This window comes from Danio rerio, chromosome 2, assembly GCF_052040795.2.
Source record: "Danio rerio strain M-AB ecotype USA chromosome 2, GRCz13ab, whole genome shotgun sequence".
Taxonomy (NCBI): domain Eukaryota; kingdom Metazoa; phylum Chordata; class Actinopteri; order Cypriniformes; family Danionidae; genus Danio; species Danio rerio.
Window position 1 is genome coordinate 39821530 of NC_141022.1, and position 26104 is coordinate 39847633.

Consider the following 26104-nt stretch of genomic DNA (forward strand, 5'->3'; position numbering starts at 1 on the left):
GACCTCTCTTTTAGCCCCCTTGCGGCGTTTCTTCCTGCACTTGTTGGGATTAGCAGTGAAGTTGCAGGCCTCGCTCTCTGAACATTTATTTACTGCCGCCAGTTCTTGAGCTGCACATTGCTGTGTCTCCCTTCGATGCCAGAAAGGGATAAAACAGTCAAACAGCTTTTTAAATGCACTGCTGAACAGAGCCATCCTGAACACTGAAGGCTGAAAATGAGTTGGTCAGTAAGTCACAGAAGTAGCTCTCAATCACTCGACCACTCAAACACCAACAACAGTTTAGAATGTGAACTGCAGTTTCTGTATTCCAGAACAGAATTCTGTTTATGACATCACACATTCTGCTGAGCTCCTCTGAGTGACACTTCTGAACTATGACTATAGAATATGATATATTGAATAATATGTTATATTATTTATATTTTATTTGATTATTATATATAAATATCATATATAATAATTATAATATAATTTTTTATTATATATGTATGTTACTTTTTTATGTAAACTTTATAAATGCTTTGGCATTTGTAACATTTGTCATGCTGATAAAGCATATTGAAGCAATATTGTTTTGAATTGAATTGACTGCAGAATACACATGACGTTTCACTTGTATCTTTTTGAATGGGGAAAAGTGTAACTGTCAATATGATGCATAAAGCCCAGCCTTTTATTACAGAAGCCAATTATCGATTGCTACAGACTGACAAAACTCTGGGGGAGGGGTTCAGACCAGACGTGAGTTTCAGCAGATTTTGATCGTGATTTGGATGTTTAGAAATGAAACTAAAGACACAGCTGCTTCTGTTTACTTGTATTGCTGATTCCTAATATGAAATACAATCTTAAGCTTGGCAAGCAATTTTGGAGAATTTGATGTTTCCCCATTCAAACAGAATGCCTGAGCACACAGTACGAGAGGTGTTTCAAAGATGGCCACAGAGTGTAATGACTTGCCTTAAAAGGGACTTTGACTCAGAGAAGCAGCAAATGCTTACATTCATAGCAGTGGTGTAAATGAAACAATGCTGTTTCCAAACACTCCTTCAAAATCTTTTTACTTAATTGACAAAAACACAGCGGTGATCAATAACCATTAATGCAGAACAAGGGAAGACAAAAACCTGTTGTGAACATTCAAACATTCTGAAATATATGATCTTAACCCTTTTTCCTTTGTTTAAAAAAAACATTTAATACATTTTTTAAATCATTCGACTATTTATTGATTTCTCATAAATTTTTATTTTCATGAGTCAAAATTTCCAAAAAGGTACAAAAATATAATAATAAAAAACTTTTCAACTTAAGGGAAAAAAAATGCTCATTAAAACTCAATAAAATGGCACAGCCTCTCAAAAAATGTTACTACACATCACAACAATGTGTAGTGCAAGCTCTGTGATTAGTCTGCTTGGTAGCGGTGATGAGCATGGGTGGTGCTGAGAGCTGCGAGCCCGATGGAGCAAGTGTTTACAAGAGTCCTGTCACTGAATGAGCGAGTTCTAGCTATTTGTAGTATTTAGAAAAAACAAAGCACCTGCGAAGAAACTCAACACAGTGAAACATAAGAATCTACATGCCAGCTAGCGTGTCAGAAGTGTTACTGCAAAGCTACACAAACAGGACGTAGAAGTATACGACAATCACTCCACGCAGATGTGTAAATCAGCCCTATATTGCTTCAAGACCGAGCAAAACTGAGCAAAAGCTGAAATTTATTACTTCTATAATATGTCACATTATTAACTTCACTGAACTGTTGTACACAGTCTGTATCACATCTGCACTCATTCTATTCTACAGCGCAAGCTTACGTGCTGAGTGCAACTTTTTTCCACATTGAGTTTATTCTGTGAAACACCACAAGCCTATTTTTTTGTCCAAAAATGCAGATTTTTTTTTTTCTTTGTGTGGTGAATTGTCATGTGTGTATATTCATTAAAGGAGTCAAAATGATAACGTCCACCTGAGAGACACATTACATGTGGATGTTTTAATTTGTTTTTACACATAAATTTGTCTGTTTGTTAGCATAAATAAGTACACCCCTCACTGATCTCTCATTTAAATTAATATGTTTATATTAATAAATTATTAATATTTTATGATGCTTTACAATAAAATCATTGTGTATAAATATTAGATTAGTTAGCATCAAAGAAAAAAAATGACTAATCTAACAAAGATAACGGTCCAAAAATGTTTACACCCAATTTTAGGAGAAACATTAAATAAATTTTAATAAACAGGAAAAATCTAAAGAAACATTTGGTTAAAATGAATTCTGCAATTTTTATTTTTGAGAACTCTATTGAATTAAATGTATTATATTTCTGTTGCTAGTTAGGTGACTATAAATATATCTTCATTCATATCTTTTTATATTTTAGCTTTTCAACTTTTCTTCTTGTATTTTCATGGCCCTATGGTTCATTTCTAAAGCGAAATACATGAATAAAAATTCAGTGTGGCCTCAGGAGTCAACTGTTAAAATTTCTGATTTTCAGTGACTAGCAACCAATGTTGGCATATATACATAAAACGTTCACATACAATTTTTCACATATAAATTTTCACATATTCAGTCTGCTGGAACTATGTATTGTGTTGCCTTATATCCTAAGAGCCATGATGATTAACTGACATTCATTTTAATGTACTCTGGAAGTAAATCAACATCTGTTAAATAAAATGCCCTACTACAGTCACACAGTTGCTTCCACCTAAATTATTAGCTTTTGCTTATTCATTTATTTAGCTTTAAATCTTAATATCTCTTTATATTTCGGCTTTAAACTTTTCTTTCTGCATTTACATAACCCTACTGTATATGGTTAATCTCTAAAAAATAAATAAATAATTCAGTGTGGCTTGATGAGTAAATTGTTAAGAATTTACAGATTTTCAGTGATTATCAAGTGTTGTACACTTAGCATCTTTTTCACATATAAAATGGGCAAGTAATGCTGGAACTATTTTGTATTAAAATGTACTTAGTTTTAAAATTCATACACTTGTACATGCATCATCTGTTGAACTTTTTAAAATATGCAGATAAAATTTGTTACCACAGTCACACAGGTGCTTCTACTTAATTTATAAGTTTCTGTGTATGACAGATTGTGGTTGTGTTGTGGTTCTACTTCAAAGAGAACTATTAAATTAAGTTTTTGTACGGCTTCTCATATACTTTGTAACACTGGGCTCCAACTATCAGAGCACAATAATAGAGAGCTGAATCTGACAGAGTTACACCAGTAATAATGAGTTCAGTGGACGTTTCTGATGTTGTAGACCGAATGCGAGGATCATCAGGAGTCGCCACACCACTCCATGATCGAGCATCTTTCCATATTAAATATTGAAGTTCTTTGTTAGTATATTGTCTGTACCAGTAAAGGCTAACATATCTGCTGCTTGTATCATACGAGCAGCTCATTGTAGCAGTCTCTCCCTCTTTACTGATGGCATTTTCACCCTTATTTGGTCCAATCTGATCTGCATTCGTCACACCTGCAAACATGAACATGAAAATACACTTACATCTGAAACATTTCTGCTGTTAATTATGTTAGAGATTTGTTTACCTGAAGTCATGAGTAAAAGCAGAAGCAAGTGTGTGTTCATGTTGATGAAGTCAGATCAGTTGTGTTGAGTCTCTCTGCTTTGTGATGATTGTGATGCTCTGAGTTTCTGTCACTCAGGAACTTCCTGCTGTCTGTTGATGGAAAAATACAGCAATATAATATATAAATAAAGCCCCATATTTAAAGAGTATCACTAATTGAGCTTGCAGAGCACAACTGTTACTATCGATAAATCAATGAGTCAAACTTATAGTTGTTGTATTGACAATAAAAGGAGGTCGAGAAGCAGATCCATAAATACAATACCTGTTATTTGTACAAAATAAATAAGAAGGGAGGAGCTTATGATGTGCTAATAAACCTTGATAATATTAATATGTTGTGCATATCGCCCTCTTTTGGTTGCGTAAATGTATTACAAAAATTTGAATGATGGATAATCTTTAAAAGTTGTTTCCTTAAGAACAATTGGCATGATTTTTTCTTTCTTTCTTGCATGTTTTAGTTTAAAAGTTGTATTTATGCATGCTTATTACAGCAATTACACTTTAACTTTCAGAATATATAAAAAATTAGCATTAGTTACAAAGTCAAGAGTCTTTGAAAGTTTTCCATCAGACAGTTCTCAGTGTCCGTGTTGTTGTTTTGTGAATGTGAATCATTCTGTGCATCTTCTAGCTGTATTCTGGTTGTATACCTTCACCAGCAGTTTAAACTTATTGTAATAGTTGTAATATTGTAATGTTTTCCCTCAACATGTTCTAAAAAACACAGACAACTTCAAAAGACGTTAATATTAGGTTAGATTTAGGTCACCAGCATCTGAGAACAATGTTATTTTGATGCCCAATAGCGACGTGAAGTGATGTTAATATTTTGTTGATTTCAGGTTGTGTTGGAAAGTGACCCAAATCCAATGTCGAGCCCACATCTTAAACCAACATCATAGTGAAATCTAATAATGACGTTTATTCATCAGGTTCAGTATATGGCAACCAAAAGCCAACATCTAATAGACGTCTTAGTGGTATCATTGGTTATCATTTGGAGCGGTGACTCAAAACTTTTGCCTGTATAAAGTAATGTTGATTAAAGCTCTGAACCCTGCTTTCAGTCTTATTAAACTAATTCTAGAAGTTGAGGTGGATTTTGTGCTCTTTGGGGTGTGAGGTTGATCTGTATTTTCGGGTTGTGTGTGTGTGTGGTCTGCTTGTGGACTTGCATACCATTAGAAGAATTAAGGTACTATATAGAGTGAGAAAGGGGAGATGGCCTGAGTAAACAACTAAGGGTCATAAGAAATGGATGAGAAGAGAGCGGGAGAAAGCCTGAGTAAACAACTTAGGTGTCACAGGAAATGGATGAGAATAAAGCAACACATGTGGAAACAGTTAAGTATGGATGGATAAGATATATGGTTATCAGGTTTGGGTCAGGGGTTAAAACTAGGTGGGATCTTGTGTGACAAATATAGAACAATGTGGAAAAACAGCTGCAAAAGAGTAGGCCCTATATAAGCAGGCCAGAACATCAGTGAGACAGAATTTTCAGGCAGAGAATGCTACTGGGGGTCTCCTGAAAAATCTCCTTTGTTGTCGACAGCAAAGTATACTCTTCTGATATTCATAACCTCCAGACTGAGTTTGAGTTATTTAAGAGAAAAACCGAAAACCACGACAATGTCAAAATGCTCTTAAAATGATTGTGCTATGTTTGTGTTCTAAAAGAAGAAATTGTATAAAACAATATAATGTTAACTTTATTGTTTTCTTTGTTTTCTGGACATAAATCAATTATCTTTGATCGATTTTTGTTTATAGTCCAATAATATTGTCTGTGATATACAGTAAAGTATGTCCTCATCCATCAAAGATGGTTTTGTTTATTTTGTTTGTTTTCGTCTTTCACTTTTTTCTCTCCTTTCTCCCGCAGCTTTCAGCAAATACATTGAATCACTAACCACATACAGGTGTTTCAACAAGTGTGCACATATTTGTGTGAATTATAGATTGTGGTTTTGATGTGGTTTTACATCAAAAGGGGAAATGAAATTAGAGTTTTTGTACGGCTTCTCATATACTTTGTATCACTGGGCACCAACTCGTAGAGCACAATAATAAAGAGCTGAATCTGACAGAGATGCACTGTTAATAGTGAGTTCAGTAGATGAGTCCGATTTAGCGATTTGAAACCTTCCAATATTTGAACCTGCAGAATGTATTAAATACTGAGGTTCTCCATTGAGATGCTGTCTGTACCAGTAAAGCCTAACATAATTGCTGCTTTCATACGAGCAGCTGAGGGCCACAGTCTCTCCTTCCTTTATGACTGTGGAATCTTTATTTGGCCTAATCTGGTCTGCAGTCATCACACCTGAAACAAAGAAATGTTATTTCTCACTGTTTCAAACAAAATGATCTCAGCATATCTCATTAACCCCACTGTGATGAATCAAGAGTGCTATTGTACCTGGAGTCAGAATTAAAATGAGCATCAGTTGTTTCTCCATGTCTGCATTCAGATCAGGTGTGTGTATAGATGTTCTCTGAGTTGTAGATCTGTGGTACTGTAGTAGTCTCTGCAGCTTCACACATACTAACTGAACTTCCTGCTTTGTGTAATGAAACTTGCTTTTGATTAGTCAACATCAATATGATTAGGTGCTTTACCATATGACATGACATAAATTAAACCTTATCTATCATGTTTAATAATGGCATGAGTTTATGTTAGTGCTGTCAGTGCTTGTTTTTCCAGTCTGTGGGTCACATTTACTGTAACTATTTCCTATTCAGTCTTTAGCATTAAACAACTTCCTGCTGTCTGTGAAATGCTGCTGTGTATTTGCATCTTTATTCACTAAGAGTTCATTCTGTATTAACACAACAAGAGGTGTCGACCATAAATGTTGATTTTAGTCATTTGTCTTTGTGTGGTGAATTGTCACAGATGTATATTTATTAAATAACCAGTCCAAATGACAAATTTGATCTGAGATTGAGTCAAATTACATGTGGGTAAAAATTACTTTAAAGTATTTTAATTTGTTTTTACACAGAAATTGGTATGTGTTGTGATCTCCCTGTCATTCTGCCAAACTACAAATCCCATCATGGCCTGCTGTCACACCGGTTTCAGTTCATCATTTCCTTATTACAGACACAGCTGAAGGACATCATCACTGATTACATGAACAATATACACCACTCACACACATCCAGGGCTGAGTCTTATTTCCTTGTAGTGATCATTATGAAGCATTTTCACTGCCTTGTCTAGCCGTGTTTTCACCTGTTGTTTGTTTACACCGTTTTAAGATTGTTTACCATCTGCCTCGACCGCTTCGCCTGTTACTTCGTTTACCCTTTTGGATTGTCCTTGTATACTAAGGGTGTCACGATCCTCCAAATCCTCGATTCGATTACATTTTCGATTCTAAAGGCACTATTCGATTAGATTTTCGATTATGAATAATTAATTAATGACCAATTAATTATTTGTAGCCTACCGTTTAAACTACCTGACCTGCATGGTCTTTGTTTTACCCATAAACAAATCATATAGTAAATGAATAAAGGCAAGATACACACATAATTACCACCTGTCAATCACTTTTTTCTGCGGGACTCGTGAATAGGCAGTGATCTGGGTCGTTATAATAGCGTCGGTAAAAAAGACGCACAACCAACAGGAACCAGCCAACAGTATCTGAGGTGTGCGCTAAAATGACAAAGTACAAGTGAGTGAAAGATTGAAGCAGTCCTCTGACTGCCTGGACCTGCTGTCTCAAGCTCAGATGGCTGTGTGTGCGTCTGTGTCTGTGTGGTCACATGATGTGCATTTTCAGAGGTAGAGAGGAAGGAGGGCTGCTCAGAATTGCTACACGCCACTGTGGATGTCAAATCGTTGTCGTTCTAAAATGCCTTTTAAAAACAAAGACAATGTAAACAGGGCCTGAGTGTGTACTTTTCGCGAGAGGATTTGCAACGGGGGCGGGCGGAGGATTGCGATGCCGGTGTTGTCTATCGGACGAACCGTACGTAATACGTACATAGCAGAGCTTGCAAAACTGTTTTTTTTTTTGTCGACAACACAAACGTTGTCAACATAACTTACTGGAAATCCAAAATGCTTCCACACCGGCGACTTCATTGAAAGAAGAGAGGGTTTAAGCTCTGTCGACAGGTCTCCTGCTTCTGCAGTTTAACAAGCACTTCAACAAGCCGGTTGTTTCAACAAGCCAAGCTGACGTGACATGGGGGCGTGGCAGCATCAACATTTTTTGATTTGATAATCGAAATTGAGCATAAATTTTGATCGATTTCGATTAAAAATCAAAATCGTGACACCCCTATTGTATACCTGTCTGCTTTTATCCTACAAGCCATGCTGATTATCTAATATTACATCATTATAATGTACTCTCTAAGTGTCAAAATTCATACACTTGTACATGCATTGTCTGTCGAAATGTTTTAAATATCCGGATAAAATTTCTTACCACAGTCACACAGGTGCTTCCACCTAATTTATAAGCTTTTGTGTATGACAGATTGTGGTTGTGTTGTGGTTCTACTTCAAAGAGAACTATTAAATTAAGTTTTTGTACGGCTTCTCATATAATTTGTATCACTGGGCTCCAACTATCAGAGCACAATAATAGAGAGCTGAATCTGACAGAGTTACACCAGTAATAATGAGTTCATTGGTGGTTTCTGATGTTGAAGCCCGAATGCGAGGATCATCAGGAGTCGCCACACCACTCCATGATCGAGCATCTTTCCATATTAAATATTGAAGTTCTTTGTTAGTATATTGTCTGTACCAGTAAAGGCTAACATATCTGCTGCTTGTATCATACGAGCAGCTCATTGTAGCAGTCTCTCCCTCTTTACTGATGGCATTTTCACCCTTATTTGGTCCAATCTGATCTGCATTCGTCACACCTGCAAACATGAACATGAAAATACACTTACATCTGAAACATTTCTGCTGTTAATTATGTTAGAGATTTGTTTACCTGAAGTCATGAGTAAAAGCAGAAGCAAGTGTGTGTTCATGTTGATGAAGTCAGATCAGTTGTGTTGAGTCTCTCTGCTTTGTGATGATTGTGATGCTCTGAGTTTCTGTCACTCAGGAACTTCCGGATGTCTGCTGATGAAAAAAAAACAAAAACAGCAATATAACATAGAAACAATGCCCCATATTTGAAGAGTATCACTAATTGAGCTATAGTTATACTATTGTCGTTGTTAAGACAATAAAAGGAGGTCGAGAAGCAGATCTATAAATACGATATCTGTTATTTGTAAGAAGTAAAACAAAAGGAGCTTATTACCTTCAAATAAATCTTGATAATATTAATATGTTGATTAATATGTTGTGCATATCGCCCTCTTATAGTTGCATAAATGTATTACAAAAATTTGAATGGTGATTAATCTTTAAAGTAGTTTCCTCCAAAGAAAAATCTATATTATTTTTTTTTCTTATATTCAGAATTTAATAAAAAAATATTTTTAGTTACAAAGTCAAGAGTTTTTGAAGGTTTTGAAGGACTTAGTTTTAAGGGTCTGTGTTGGTGTTTTAGGAATGTGAATCATACTTAGCATTTTCAATTGTATTCTAATTGTATGCCTTCACTAGCAGTCAACATGTTCCAGAGAAGCTCCAGTTTCCCGCACAGTCCAAAGACATGAATTGAATAAGCTAAACTGTTTGTAGTGTATGAGTGTGAATGCAGGAGTGTATGGTTGTTTCCCAGTGTTTGACCGCAGCTGGAAGGGCATCCGCTGCGTAAAACATGTGCTGGATAAGTTGGCGGTTCATTCCACTGTGTCGACCCCTGATTAATAAAGGGAAGAAGCCGAAAAGAATGAATGAATGAATGAATAATAATACTACTAATAAATACAAAATAATAATAATATAAATAACCTTACAAAAACAATTTTCACAAATATGCTACTTAGCAGAAATTAATTTAGTTTTTAGTATATATATTTTTAACCTACATATCCGGAAACGATTTCTTATCACGCTCACATGCAGGTGTTTCCACATAATTTATTAGTTTCTGTGTAAAACAGATTGTGGGTTTGATGTGGTTTTGTTTCAAAGGAGAAAATGAATTTGAGTTTTTGTACAGCTTCACATATACCTTGTATCACTGGGCTCCAACAAATAGAGCACAGTAATAAAGAGCTGAAACTGACAGAGATACACCAGTAACAGTGAGTTCAGTGGAGCTTTCAGATGTGGTCGACTGAAACCGGCTGTCAAAAGAGTTTCCAGCACCCCTCAATGATCGAGCCTCTTTCCAAATTAAATACTGCGGTTCCCTGTCAGCATATTGTCTGTACCAGTAAAGTCTAACATAGCTGCTCTGTGTATCATATGAACAGCTCAGTGTCACAGTCTCTCCTTCTTTACTGATGACATTTGTGTCTTTATCTGGCCCAATTTTATCCACACTCATCAAACCTGCAAACATGAACATTAATATTTGATCAATTCAGTCACATTACACTTAATTGTGTGTTTTCCTAGCTCAGGAGACACTTGCCTGAAGTCATGAGTAAAATCAGAAGCAAGTGTGTGTTCATGTTGATGAAGTCAGATCAGTTGTGTTGATCCTCTGTTCTCTGGGTTTGTGATGATTGTGATGCTCTGAGTTATAGTCCTAAAGTCTCTCAGAAACTTCCTGCTTTGTTGATGATGATGATGCTGTTAAAATGAAGAGGATATTTGAAGACTGTCAAATTAAGCTCAATAAAAGCAATTATAAACCCTTAAGCACTTATAAGCACTTATATACTTTTTAATATACGAAAGAAAGAGACAGATGAACAGCTCTGCAAATTGATTCTGTTAAATATTGAGCAGAATGATTCTGTTAAGAGCCTTGGTGAGATGATGCATAACGCCATCTTATGGTTTGTCATAAACATTACAAATAAAGTTACATTTTTAGGGAAAAAGAAAATCATGTTTTTCCTTTTATTGCATATTTTAATGAAGGACATTTTTATTCAGAAATGTTTGATGGTGGGCTTGTAAGTTATTGCATTTAATTAGGAACAAGTCTCTGAGAATTAAAGTTTGATGAAGGGCCAGGAAAGTGAATCTTTTGTTTGTTAAGTGCTTCAATGTAACCATAGTTTTATCTAGTGGTTGAATAAAAAAATAGATTTTAAAGGGGGTATGTTATTGGGGTTTGGGTGGTGTCCTGTAGCTATACACACAATGATAAAAAATTACATCTAAATAAGTTTTTTTTTAATTTGGGGAAATGCTTTTTTAAATAACCACCGACCATTAACAATCTTAAGCATGTCATTTTTATGAAAATTATGAAATTAAAAGGGACAACTAACAATGTAATAAATATCATACCTTCTGTTCTCTTCTTTTTAAAAGTTGCTGTCACGACACTAGACGAAAAAGATCCAATTGCAAGTGTTCAATTAAAGGAAAAATGTAACAAAGGATATCACTGGAGTGAACTGGAGACAAGAAAGTTCAAAACAAGAGAGCCACGGTCACAATGAAGACTTCAATGAACAACGAAGAATTCTGGAAAACAACAGACAGAAACAAGACAAACAACAGACTGATAACCAGAACATACCACATGAGGAAATATATAGCCAGGCAACTAAGGACCAGCTGGAAGAAGATTAAGTCAGCTGATGACATCAGCTGATCCTATAGCACGCTGTCAACATAAAAGGTAAACAAACACACACCCTCACACATGACAACACACAAGGCAAGATACATAACATACAGGAGGAACACACAGATCCATAAACCGTGACAGTTGCGTCTGAACGGCTCTCTTAGACATTTTGAAAATCCTGCAAAATGACACAATGAACTGTAATGTGCTTATGCATAGTGCCTTATTACAATACTTACAAAACAATACTATATTACAATTACACGTTTTAAATTGTCAATCATCGTTTTTTATAAGTCATAAATAACCATAAATTGATCATTTTAATATTTAATTTGCATGATAAGTTTTACAGTGCACACACTGTTTTTAATCTAAAGGGGATGGTAAAGGGGGGATGGTGCTTTTACAAAGGGGATGCTTTTTGTCATTTTTTTCCATAAGGGGAATGCCATCCCCCCTCAGTTCGAGCACTAGTTTAGAGAAGAACCACACTATTGTTAACAAGTTTAATAACCATGCCCAAAAACATTAAAGTTTTTTTTTTTCGTTTTACCATTTTTAATTTTAATTCACTTTAGTTCAATGGCATTGATTGAATAGTGTTTGTTGGTGTTTATTTCTATATTTATTTTCAAATGAACATCTACTTTATATTTCTATACCATGTTGTTATAATTATAGTTTTATGAGGGGGGGGGGGGGGGCAATTTGGATTTCTAATTTAGTTTTTAATGGCTTAAAGTAAATAAGCAAGTTGTTTATCTTTGCTATTAAAATAATATAATAAAAATGACTTATCAAGCTACACATGGATGTTCATTCATTGCCAGAAATCATTAAGTGCACCCAACTGTCTAGTGATAAAGGACTAGAAAAATAATAGTTTTAAAACAGCTTATGTCTTCCACATTAGTCTTACCATAATATTTAGAGATTTTTTTTAAATGTACATTCATAATCTTATTTGGGTAGATTTATTGAATGAAATCAGTTGTGTCAGGTTTTTGTTCAGTGTTGTTGTGTTTCCTGTCACTGTGGGCCTCAGAGCACAGTAATACACAGCAGAATCTGACAATTGTGCATCCTTGATCATCAGAGGAACCGATTTTGCCGTGGAGTTCAGTGTTGCAGAAAATCTTTCCTTAAAATCAGCCTCAACAGTTCCTTCACCATAAGTGAGTTTATTCAGAATGAATGTTGGTGATCTGTTTGGCAGCTGTTTGTACCAGAAGAGATATGGATTTGTATCAGTAGTGCTGTAATTACAGGGTATAATAACTTGACCTCCTTCGTTTGCAGTTATGTCTCTTAAAGGCTGTTCAACTTTGTCTTGACCTCTACACACTGGAGAAATACATAGATAATGACACTGACATGAATTAGTAAGAAAGCACACTTAATCATTTAGTAAACTGGATGTAAGCAAACCATTTCTAAAGTACAGAGAAAAAGAGTACTTACAATAATAATGTGCAATGAAACACAGGGAAATGAAAGTCCATCTACACATTTTGATCTCTGAAGTAAAAGAACAGAAATGAACTCAACTGTGCTGTCAGAAGCTCTGTGAAGGTTTCTCTCACTGAGCTCTACTTTACATGTTTGAATACTGTCACATGATCTACCCTTACATGAAGAGAGAAATACTGACCCCTGCTGGAGAAAATCATTAAACGTGTTATTTTGGAAACTGAATAAGAAATGGTCTAAAATGTATTAAACATGTTAAGAGGCCAACTATACCTCAAAATATTTATGTTAATAACCATATTTAACCAAAGCACACAAAAAATAATAGTCTAGAATATATATTCATTTTTGCTGGATAAATAAACCAAATAAACTCTCATAACAACTACTAATGTGCTTTAAAGGAATAAGTATTCTTTTTTTTCACAAGGCTAGGTAATTATAATATAAATATTGTCTCAGCACTGTTGTGAAAAGGTTTTAAAATAACTCTTAAACATTTTTACTGCCATTTAGAAGAATTCTTAATGGTAAGATGAAATGTTTTGTGAATACAGGTCCAGATGCTGATTGAGTGCGTGATTGGGCTTAAAGGGCACGTAGTTTACCCCTTTTTATGATTTAATATTAGTTTTAAGGTTTTTCTGAGTGTGCCAGTTTAGTTTCAGTTCAACACACAGTTCAGATGTTTTTATTATAATGTGTTCAAAAGTGTTATTTTGGGGGCGTGTACACAGTTTGCTGTTTTAGAAGCGTGTAGCTTCACATGAAAATTAGTTAAAATTCCCATAAAGTGCAGAGCTTGTACACAGACTAATAATCACGCAGACTGAATTAACTTTGACTGAGGCACCGGATGACCCGCTTAGAGCATGGCATGGCACACCAGACACGGACATTCGCATGTTCAGATGACACTCTGTGGTAGAGATCTGCGCGGGACTAAATATTGAATCCCGCCAGGTTCTAGCCCGAATCCGACCTCTCCCGCGAATATTCAGCATTTGTTGTCCCGCTGCCTGATTTGCCCCGTTTTCTACGTGCCGCGCCCGTTCCCGCTAACGAGCGGGGGAGAGAACAAAACCGAAAACCTCCGAGCTATACAGAGTTCAGACAGCCTATAACAAGCTGTCTGTATAAACACACACACACACACACACATAAGCACGCTCTTTCTCTCTCTCTCTCTCTCTCTCTCTCTCTCTCTCTCTCTCTCTCTCTCACACACACACACACACACAGACAGCAGCACAAAGGTGAGGCACACTCACGTGAGGCAAAGGCGCTTGCACTTTACAGCTGCACCTAGTTAAGATCACACTCACAGGGAGCTTCTGTTACCTCGAGGAATGCAAACGGCTGAAGTTTAAGGAAGACGCAATGAAAAGTACACGTTTGCAAACCTACCGAATGCTGATCTTGTGTTGAGCCCAATGAGCCTTACATCTAAAAATAGAGCAAGGGCGTTCCTCTAGTGACACCGCTTTGACTCACACGCTGAAAATGGCAGACGTGAAACGACAAACTGAGGATATGGTGACACGCGCCTGTCAATCAATATTGGTGGGCGGGGGGACGCACTCCTATGTAAAGTTGCGGTCGATCTTGGGTGTATTTATATCACCCCAATATGATGGTGTATACACTATATATACACACACGTCTGTCCAAACAGCTTGAAAAATAGAGTTTTCACCATAGGTGCCCTTTAAATAATGTTATAGGAGACAACTAGGTCAAGGGGTATAAAATTAGCATGGGCACGGGCGACGTGTCCCCAGCGCTATCTAACAATTATTAAATTATCCCCACCAATAATTAAATCCCCTCCAATAATGATAACAACATTGATATGAATATTAAAACCATGCTCTGTCAACTCTCAATAACCCAGAAGAGTTCAATCACATTCTCTACTCCAGTCCCCAAAACACATATGGACTGTTTGATTGGCTGTGCCTTTCTATGATGTCACATGAGAGGCTGTGTCTTTGTTTGTATGTTGCAGTGCCTAAACAGCAAGGAAAATTTAAAAGCCCTATACTAGGCAAAATTATCACTCGCTGACAAAAAAAGGGAATATAAAAAGCTACATTCTAAAGACAAGTGTAAGTCACTTAAAGTCAAATTCACTACTGAATGAGTTAATCATAAGGATGGTAAATAGGGCTGTGCATTTCCTCATTTTCAAGATTCCACATAATTCCTCCACAAAGCCCACTCATTCTTTCACTCAGGGCTCTATTTTGACGGTCCATGCGCAAAACAAAAAGAGCAGGGTGCAAACGCATTCAGGGAGAACGACAAATACGTTTTGTTTTCGCAAATCCACCAATGGCCGATGTGTACGCTTTTTGAGATTTTTATATTTCTGTCGCGAGTGCTGTTCACGATTGCTGTTTTTGCGTAAATCAACCAGAGGCTGCTGTCGACTGACTGAATGACTGACTGAACGATCGACTGACCGACCCACTATGCTCCTTCCCTTAACCCAACCAATAGTGTTTTCAAAAGCACCGATTGACCTGAGTGACCTGACCTTTATTTTAAGTGTTAAAATATTTTGTGCTGTTCTGTGGTTGCACTCTCTGAACAGAAAAGGGACATGTATAAACATTTTTTTTTTTTTGGCTTGGAGAATAGGTGCATGTTTGATCATAGGTCCCAACCAATATCAAGAGCAAATGTATGCCCTTGTGACAGGTATTGGTGATTACAATTCCAGAAATTACAGAAAGGGATTTGACAGCACCGGTGTATCTATGACAGTAGAGAAGTGGTTATTAAATTACAGATGTCTTTTCATCACTCTTTTTTAGTAACCACACAGGTGTTTCCACACTTGTAAATATATTGTGTGAGCTATAGATTGTGGGTTTGATGTGGTTTGACATCAAAGAGAAAAATGTATTTGAGTTTTTGTACGGCTTCTCATATACTTTGTATTATTGGCCACGGACTCGTAGAGCACAATAATAGAGAGCTGAATCTGACAGAGTTACACTCTGAATAATGAGTTCAGCAGTGGTTTCTGATGTTTTGGGCTCAACGCGAGGATCAGCGGAGGTCACAGTGTCACTATATGATCTAGAATCTTTCCATATTAAATATTGAGGTTCTTTATTATGATATTGTCTGAACCAATAAAGTCTAACATTCCTGCTGCTTATAGCATACGAACAGTTCAATGTAGCTGAAGTTCTATACTGAAGACATTTTCACCAATATTTGATCCAATCTGATCTGCATTCGTCACACCTGCAAATATAAATTCTGTAATTTGTGTACATCTAAAACTTGTATGTTAAATTCAGCTTCATCACATGTTATTGTCTATTTTTCCCAGCACTGGCATTGAATAGTTTTTTACCAGAAGTCATGAGCAAAAACAATTATAATAAACAGAACTCTCAAGCAGATTCACTTTGGTTGTTCAATAAATTAATAAAAATGTAAGGCAGCAGATCTGTAAGTGAGGTATGCAGACTTATTATCTTAATAAGGCTTAATAATGTGAATTAATGTGCATTTTTTGTCCAAAATAAAAAGTTGAAAATCCACATTGTGTTTCTTTTATTCTTATTTTTTCTATTCATTTATTCATTGTATGAATACTTAAATGTTTGCAGTAATTGCATTGTAAAATGTACCTTTCACTAACAGTACATGTGTGATTTTAGAATTGCATTTCGTACGTTTTGCACCTCTAATATAAAACTTGTTATTTTTCAATTTGGTGGAAAAATTATTTTAATTATTACTAAAACATTGATTTCTATAAAACTTGTCTTTCTTACTAGAAACCAAATATATATTAAAAAATATGTGCCTTGCTAAGAAAAAATGGTACAAATTACAAGAACATATTACAAACATATTACAAGAAGGGTCATTTAGAAGGTGGTCATCTGATTTTATACATATGCACATGCATTCCAACATATGCATGCTTTAAGTGTAAATCCTGGCAGCCATATCTTGATCCCCTGTCATCAAGCAGGGGAAAGAAGATAAAACTTGGTGTCTGATTAGCCTTTGTGCCATACTCTGCAGCAACTGGTGTTCCTGTATGTCGTACCCAGCACTTAATTTCAGCAGGATCTTCCTGTATCCTGTTTTGGGAAATGTCAAATATCTGTGATTTGCATGCGCACAAACATAAAAGTAGTCACTTTTGACCAATCAGCTTTTTTACGTTTACAATCACTCTCATTGGTTGGTGATTATGGTCATCTTCGCTTGGCACATAATAGTGAAGTAAACTGAATGTCAGTGGTGTTAGTAAACTGAATAGTGATGTTTCATACCATTTATGTTTGTAACTACATATTTGTTTGTTTCTTTTTTTAATCCATGGTTGACCCATAATGTTTTATTGCACAAAATAACTAAAGACTTCAAAAATGTGATGCTTTTTTTGCTATAGCCTCATAGCAACATGTTCCAGGAAGACTAAAACTGTGTGGCGGACATCGGTCACGGTAACTTTTATTTCCTGGTTTTGTTCCGGAAATTATTCATTTACAAATGAAGCACTGGTCGGACCTTTTTTTGCAAAGAATAAAATCTTTTTGCAAGGAAGCCTTGTAAGACTTTATCTCTTGATCAGTAAGAGTCTCTCTATTTGAAATTGCCATGATATCAAAAAACAAACTCTGCTACATCAGTTACAAGGGTTGACAATCTGAACAGTACTGCTGATGGGGGGACGATTCCTCTGGCGGGAAACTCTCCAAGGCATTGAGGCATGTCATTATTTCTGTCTTTAATTTGTACAAAATGTTTAGGAAACAACCATGGATCATTTATTTAGCATTAGTGAATAGTTATTAATCATTTGTAAAAGCATTAACTCTTAATGAATGCATTAGTGTGCAATTTAGAACTACAGCTACAAATGCTACATTCTTGACTATTAAGTACATGTATAATATACTTATTGATTGTTTTTTCATATTGTTTATTATTATTTTTTTGCTGTTACACTATTTATTGCATTATTTACAAAGCAGTCATTTAAGAGTAGCTGCTGTTTTTTTTTTTTGATCATTATGAATATTTAAATATTAACATTTATATATCTTATCTTGGTGGCATGGTGGTGCAGCAGGTATCGCTGTTGCCTCACAGCAAGTAGGTCACTGGTTCAAGTCCGGCTGGGTCAGTTGGCATTTCTATGTGGAGTTTGCATGTCATCCCCGTGTTCTCGTGGGTTTCCTCCGGGTGCTCCGGTTTCCCCCACAGTCATGCGCTATATAGGTGAATTGGGTAAGCTAAATTGTCCATAGTGTTTGTGTGTGAATGGGAGTGTATGGGTGTTTCTTAGTGATGGGTTGCAGTTGAAATAATCACAAGATATTGAGGAACCCTAAGGATCGTCTCCCTTTCTCTGTCACACATCACTTCCTTCCACATTTATTAAAACCTAGAGTTTGTATTAAATAATAATACTGATCAAATAAAAATCTATAATTCCACTGATGCTGAAATTGTCATTTATATGTAATCTAAAATTGTACATTCACAATCTGTTTATATGTTTATGGATGAAATCAGTTGTGTCAGGTTTTTGTTCAGTGTTGTTGTGTTTCCTGTCACTGTGGGCCTCAGAGCACAGTAATACACAGCAGAGTCTGATACTCGCAGATTCTTGATTGTCAGTGGAAATGATTTTTCTTTGGAGTCCAGTGTTGCAGAAAATCTTTCTTTAAAGTCAGCCTCAGTGCTGTATTGATTCAGAATGTATGTTGGTGATGTGTTTGGCAGCTGTTTGTACCAGAAGAGATCTGGACTTGTAGAAAGAGTACTGTAATCACATCTTATAATAACTTCTTCCACTTCACTTTCAGTCATTTTTATTGATGGCTGTTCAACTCTGTCTTGTCCTCTGCACTCTGGAGGAACAGATAAATTCCACAATTAGCATATTTTTTATGAAAGCAAACCTAATCAATCAGTTATCACAATGTAAGTAAAAACTTTTCAGTTGAAATGCACAGAAACAGAAATGCACTTACCATAATAATGTGCAATCAAACACAGGGAAATGAAAGCCCATCTACACATAGTTGATCTCTGAGGTAAAAGAACAGAATTGGACTCAACTGTACTCAGAAACTCTGTGAAGGTTTCTCTCACTGAACTTTAAATGTTTTAATACTGTCACATGAACTACTCATACATGAAGAGAGCAATACTGACCCCTGCTGGAGAAAACCGGGAAAGTCTAAACATTATATTCTGAGAGGCAAGAATAATTCCCACATGTTAGGACAAATGTAATGAATCCACACTGTACTTGATTCTCTCAGTTAAAATTTTTACTTGCTCACTAGATATACCCATGAACCTACTTCTAATTTAACTGAATGGAATATCATTACATGTGTGCTTACAGTCTCGTATTGAAAAGATATTGTATCAAAGCCTTCAGGTAACCCTTTACAACATGAGGCACGTAGTTAATGTATTTACTAACATTAGTGAACATAGTTAATGCACTGTGAGTTAGTGAGGTACTTTATTTTCATCAGAGCTGGGTGTAACACGTCCCTCAGTAATGCGTTACTGTATTCTAATTACATTATTGAAGAACGCAGTAATGTAACAAATTACATTTTAAATTTGTGTAATTTGATCAGAGTTACTAAAATCTATGTAATTGTGTTACTTGCATTACAAATATAGTTTTTAAAAGAAAAAAATGCTTTGTTTAAATTATGTTTTCCTCTGCAATGTCAGTTAATAAGTATCCCTTTTAAATAGCTGGAGAACACGAGCTGAAATAGCTGCTGTCAAAAGTGTCTGCTTCTTCAAGTGGATATATATTGACATTACTTTGATTTCATTAAATGGAAAAATAAAAATACTGCAGTGAAATTCAGCCTATGTCCAGTCTTTAAAGACCTTTACACTTCTTTTAACTCGACCAAAAACTGGTTTAAGTTTTTGAGAAAGCATTATATGACAATATTTATTATCAAGGCAAGGACGACACCGGCACCCAAAAACACATTGGCTCCAGGGGCGTAGCAACCGGGGGGATGAGGGGGATACGTCCTCCGCACTTTTAGAGACAGATCATTTAGAAACAGGTGATTAACAATGTAATCCTTTGGATTTCATACAGTTGTCCCCCCCACTTTTAAAATGTCCACTACACCCCTGAGCGGCTCAACTCAGCCTGAACAGGCTAAATTGAATTTTTGTGCAGGATCAGGAGTGAAAGTATCTTCTGAATGTGAAGAGAAACGTACTGTAGCTGCTTATGGTGGGCTTTCACATGCATATTGCATATTGCACTCGCATTTCCCAGAACTGACAAGAACTGACTGATCAGCTTCAGGCTTTGTATGGAATATACACATTTTGGTAGACTAATTACCTCATACAAAGACAGAACACCTAAACACTGGAGTGCTTTTGCATACTACGGATGTCAATAAGAGGTTCAAGTTTTCTTCATGTCTTCTTTCTTCTTTTCTGTTCTTCTTTTGTGTTATAAAAATAAAAAAACAGGATTGGAACAAGTGAATGATGAGAGAAATTTAAGTTTTGGTTGAACTCTTTAAGTCTTGAATATGTCAAGCTGCTATCTGATCAACTCATTGTAATGTTTTTCAGTGAATAATAAAGTATCAAAAGAGCTGGTTTATTTTGTATTTTTGTAGGTATATTGTATATGTTTTTATAGGTGTATTGTATGTGTTTTAAAAGTAACTTCAAAGTAAAGTAATTAGTAATCTGATTACTTTTTTACATGAAGTTATTAGTAATGTAATCAGATTACAATTTTCTAGTAGTAATCAGTATTTTGTAACCTATTACATTTTTAAAGTAACTTACCCAACACTGGTTTTCATTAACTAACATACTGGAATAAATGTGCTGTTCATTGTTTGTTCATGTTAGTAAATACATTTACTTACATTAAATACATATTGTAAAGTGTTACCATCTAGGAAAGATAAAATGTACAAATATGACTTTTACTTCTGGTTAAAATAAATGCTTTATCAAATGTTTTGAAGAACTGGAGAAGTGAATGTTTGAATGTTAGTGATGCAAATATGATTCAGTTTTGTTTTGTTTTTTTGCTGATAAAAGGAATGATCCGTAGTGTTAACTCTGAGGGCTGTATATGTGTGATGTAGATCTAATACTGTGTGTCAGGTTTTTGTTCAGTGTTGTTGTGTTTCCTGTCAATGTGGGCTCCAGAGCACAGTAATACACAGCAGAGTCCGATACAGCAGCAGAGGAGAGCAGCAGATCCACACGCTTTTCTTTGTTTTTAGTGACTCTGGCTGTAAATCTGTCATCAACATTAGACTTCCAATCTTCTTTAGAACTGTCTGGAATGAGCACAAGATATTGTGGAGCTGATCCAGGATACTGACGGTACCATTGAAGATTATTTGCAGATGAATAAGTGCAGGATAAAGTAACATTTGAGCCCTCATCAGCAAACACCTCAGTTTTGACTGGTTTAATTTCATCTGCATATGTTGCATCTGCAAGAGTAGAACAAATGTGTTATTTACTGGTGAATACATTGAATCTGTATTCAGTTTAGATTTGTCAGCATAAGGCAATATACAGTAAGAATAGACGGCACATCATTTATATGTAAATCACAAAATGATTCATTACTTACATGCAAAGACAGAAATCAGAATGCCAGAGAGGAGAATCATTGTGTGTTTCTTCTGTCAAACAGTCTTGAAGTTGAACAAGATCACACCAGATGTCAGTGTTTTAAAGCCTTCCTCCTCCAGAGAGATCTTTGATGGATCAGATCTGTCAAAACAGTGTCGTCACTACTCATATACTATAGTGCACAGCACCCTCTTTTGGTTACTTGCTAAATGTCGCATCAGATAAATATACACTGCCTGTTTTAACACTTTCACCACATGCACCAGATTATCAGCAGTTTTCATTTTGCCAGCTTGTACGCAGCTTGAATTGAATCATGTAGTTTATTTAGAATCTCTCAGTATTTAGAAAGCTACCCTCATCAGTGTAAATTAATATTCAGTACTTCAGTCATAACACTTATATTACCTGAATGATGAAGATGAAATTAGAGTGGAAACTTCAGTAAGACTTCAGCTCTTTCAGAAATATATTGACCAGGACAAATAATAATGTGTTTAATACTTATTTTATTCACAATTCACATTCTGTTTATAATACAGGAAGATTTGTGGAATGTAATCAGTTGTGTCGGGTTTTTGTTCAGTGTTGTTGTGTTTCCTGTCACTGTGGGCCTCAGAGCACAGTAATACACAGCAGAGTCTGATACTTGCAGATTCTTGATTGTCAGTGGAAATGATTTTTCTTTGGAGTCCAGTGTTGCAGAAAATCTCTTTGTAAAATCAGCCTCAGCGCTGTATTGACTCAGAATTAATGTTGGTGATCTGTTTGGCAGCTGTTTGTACCAGAAGAGATATGCAGTTTGCGAAGTGCTGTAATTACAGCTTATAATAACATGATTTCCTTCACTGTCACTCATTTCTTCTTCAACCTGTTCCACTCTGTCTTGTCCTCTGCACACTGGAAAGTATAACAGAAAAAGTAGATATCATTAACATGAATTATTATGAAAGCATACAGTACTTAAGTGTTCAGTCAAACTTTTTTTGTTAAAGTGCCCAGAAAATCTAAATGTACTTACGGTCATAATGTGCAAAGAAACACAGGGAAATGAAAGCCCATGTACACATAGTTAATCTCTGAGGTAAAAGAACAGAATTTGGACTCAACTGTGCTGTCAGAAACTTTGTGAAGGTTTTTCTCACTGAGCTGAGCTCTACTTTAAATGTTTTAATACTGTCACAAGATCTGCTCATATATGGAGAGAGCAACAATGACCCCTGTTGGAGAAAACTAGAAATGACTAAGCATGCTTTTCTGAAATCCATAAATAATAAGCTATATGCACAGGGACTTTTCATTTTTAGTACACCAGCTCAAGTGCTTTTAGTGAACTGTCATGCCATTATAAAATCACCACATATAAGATCTTGTTTCATTAAAAATCATTGATCCTCATTGATATACGATATAAAGTGGGTATCACACTGGACAAGAAGAATTGTATTAAATCCCATTGCTCTGCACCATGTCTTAAAAATATGGAAATTTATTTCACCCGGGTATTTTCAATAGAGTGTCTGTGCTCATCTGCTACTTAAGATAGAGCTTGCGTTGTAATGGCCTTTCGTCTCATTTTATGCTTGAACAACTATCGACGCTCAAAGGAATCACAATAACCTTTCACCAGAAGTTTTTTGATGGCTGAAAATAACTTGCTGATTGGTATTAACAGTGTTTTTGAACAAATGCCTGAACCACACTGTACTCATTTCACATTAGGTTACATTGAAATGTACTCACTATACATACCCATGAATATATTTCTAGAATAACTCAATTATTGTATGTGTGCTTAGTCTTAGATTAAACAACATTTTAACTAAACCTTGTGGTAACACTTTAAAATAAGATAATGCATTTTAAGTTAGTTTCGCCATAAGTTTGACACCCAGTGGTTGAACTAGGTATTGCATTCCTGGACCAAAACAAACACAAGTGCAGGTTGCCAGATTGAGGACCAACAGGAGTGAGTCAGACGATTGAGCCTAACAGCTGATTTAAATCGTGTTCTAAATAAAAGCAACGGCACGCTATAGAAGGAATATTTTCATATTAAATAGATTTTAGTCTATACCAACACCTGGGATTAATATATTAGAAATGGGTTCTTTTTCTCACAGGTGGACAACAGAAATCTCACAATGATCATCCCACTTACACCTCATGTGCTTTATTCAGTGTTAAATGCTAACAATGTGAGTTTGAATCCCATTTTACATTACATGTATTGCCATAAACTAAAAGCAGCAGCAGATAGTTCACCTCAGAGCTTAAAAATAAAATAAACCATTTGAATTGAACTTTATAGCTGTGAAATATTGCAAACCAACACATATCAGTGATTCAGCATGTACATTTAATAGTGTTAAAGAGGCTCAATATGTATTAATTAGATTGTAAATATTACCATTTTTTAAATAAGTGGATATTCTGTGATACTGTATGGCTGTATTTAAACTTCTGTCGTGTTTTGTCTTGTGCAAACAGCCAAATTGCTTATAACTGCAAATCTCGTCACATAACGTGTTGTCAGGACTTGGGGTTACAATGTAACCTGCTCACTTAATGTTTACGTTTGTACTATTTATATTATTTGCTAATTATGTGAAACTGAATCTGTCTCATTTCAGAGTCTGCTACTGTCCACCAGAGTTCAAATTCAGTCACGGACCTATGCTTTGAGAGCCTTTTTGAATGAATGAATGAATGAATGAAATATGCAGTTTTCCACCAAGGCAACCCGGGCTGCTGCTGAAATATAGTTTGCCAAACTGACATTGGGCAGGTTAAAGGAACCAAAACGAAGACAGCTTTCCGGCACGTAACTCACATTTTCAAAGCAGAATATCTGACTTCAGCATTGTTTTTCACATAAACAAGAATGTTCACTGCATATTTCTTAAATACCTGCAAACATATTACGTTATTTTATGCTTTAGAAGAGTTAAAAATTTACATTCAGCACCTTTAACATGACCTTACAATGAACAACTGTATTTTCATTAACAAACATTAACAAAGATGAATAAATACTGTAATAAACAAGTTGTTAATTGTTTGTCCATGTTGGTAAATACATTAATTAATATTAACTACTGTACATGTTTCATATTGTAAAGTGTTTCCAGCTTTCATCAGCACCTGGGAAAAATAATATGCAAAAAGCTTCTCTTTGGTTTTAAATGTGTCATAAAATGTTTTGAAGAACTGAAGAAGTGAATGTTTGTGATTGCAAGTTATATTATGTTATATATTATTATATATATCAAATATACTGATATTGTTTTTTTTGCTGATTAATGGAGTGATTCACAGTGTTAACTACGAAGGCTGAACATGTGTGATGTAGATCAAACACTGTGTGCCAGGTTTTTGTTCAGTGTTGTTGTGTTTCCTGTCACTGTGGGCCTCAGAGCACAGTAATACACAGCAGAGTCTGATACTCGCAGATTCTTGATTGTCAGTGGAAATGATTTTTCTTTGGAGTCCAGTGTTGCAGAAAATCTCTTTGTAAAATCAGCCTCAGTGCTGTATTGACTCAGAATGTATGTTGGTGATCTGTTTGGCAGCTTTTTGTACCAGAAGAGATACACTGTTGGTGAAGTTGTAATGTAATTACAGCTTATAATAACATGAGCTCCTTCACTTTCAGTCATTTCTCCCTCAGCCTGTTCCACTCTGTCTTGTCCTCTGCACACTGGAGAGTATAACAGAAAAAAGTAGATATCATTAACATGAATTATTATGAAAGCATGCTTAAAAGTCCAGTAATATATAAGTAAGTAAACCTTTTTCTTTCTTTAAAGTGGACAGAATCAGCAATGAACTTACCTTCATGATGTGCAATAAAACACAGGGAAATGAAAGTCCATCTACACATAGTTGATCTCTGAGGTACAAGAACAGAAATGAACTCAACTGTACTCAGAAACTCTGTGAAGGTTTCTCTCACTGAGCTCTACTTTACATGTTTAATACTGTCACATGAACTACTTATACGTGAAGAGATCATTACTGCCCCCTACTGGAGAAAACTGGAAAAGGTTAAACATGATGTTCTAAAATAAAGTTCTAATGTTTAGATGTTCTAAGTTAAGTGGGGAGTAATTGCAGTGACTGACAACTCATAAGAGGGCCATTTTAACATTCAAAAACAATAAGAAAGTGCAAACCTGATGTAACTGATGCATCTTAGGGCAACATATTACAAGCATTATCTGTCACCAGTCATTATCATAACCATTGTTGCACAACCAAAAGTATAACAGATAGCGTACTCCAGATAAGAAAGTAACTTCAGTGACTTTACTGACAATTGTTCTTCACAATATCTTCTTTTTTGATAAACTATATAACAAAGAGGGTGAAGAGTATGTATATTTACATTTATTTTAACATGTTGAATTCAACCAGCTTGACATTAATTGTTTACTAATGTACATAATTTTTATACAAATCTTAATACACATTTGAGATACATTTATGAAAGTAATTATAATTACAGCAAAATTATTATATTAGTAAAATGTAATGCATAAATAAAGCACTATGTTAAATGTCCAGTGGGTGGCAGGTAAAAACCACAAGTGGCTATATATGCAACTGCACAACAATGATAGTATATATATATATATATATATATTTAGGAGGCTAAATTTTGTTATATTTTTTAAGTCAGTTGCAGGCCAGAAGGTGG

The 26104-nt window shown here is 35.4% G+C and overlaps 1 protein-coding gene, 1 long non-coding RNA gene and 3 gene segments (V, D, J or C); 1 reads left to right on the forward strand and 4 right to left on the reverse strand.

The window, feature by feature from the left end:
- Positions 1-455: 455 nt before the first annotated feature.
- Positions 456-26104, forward strand: part of LOC141378436 (uncharacterized) — a 44395-nt gene continuing 18746 nt past the window's right edge. Inside the window, exons 1-2 of the long non-coding RNA XR_015478727.1 lie at positions 456-1635; positions 11016-11328. This is a non-coding gene — a long non-coding RNA (uncharacterized LOC141378436). The remainder of the gene's footprint in view (positions 1636-11015; positions 11329-26104) is intronic.
- LOC147837168 (T cell receptor alpha variable 38-1-like) lies at positions 12159-12852 on the reverse strand. The segment is given in 2 exon segments: positions 12159-12624; positions 12742-12852. Coding segments are annotated over 2 exon segments (441 nt in total).
- Positions 18283-18856, reverse strand: LOC147837169 (T cell receptor delta variable 3-like). The segment is given in 2 exon segments: positions 18283-18644; positions 18768-18856. Coding segments are annotated over 2 exon segments (411 nt in total).
- Positions 20872-22553, reverse strand: LOC147837170 (uncharacterized). Its single transcript, XM_087240190.1, has 3 exons — positions 22427-22553; positions 21946-22305; positions 20872-21260 (listed from the first exon to the last, which is right to left on the reverse strand). Exons 1-3 carry the CDS (start codon positions 22473-22475, stop codon positions 20872-20874), a joined length of 798 nt encoding a protein of 265 aa, XP_087096316.1. The 5' UTR covers positions 22476-22553.
- LOC147837171 (T cell receptor alpha variable 38-2/delta variable 8-like) lies at positions 24383-25361 on the reverse strand. The segment is given in 2 exon segments: positions 24383-25105; positions 25240-25361. Coding segments are annotated over 2 exon segments (396 nt in total).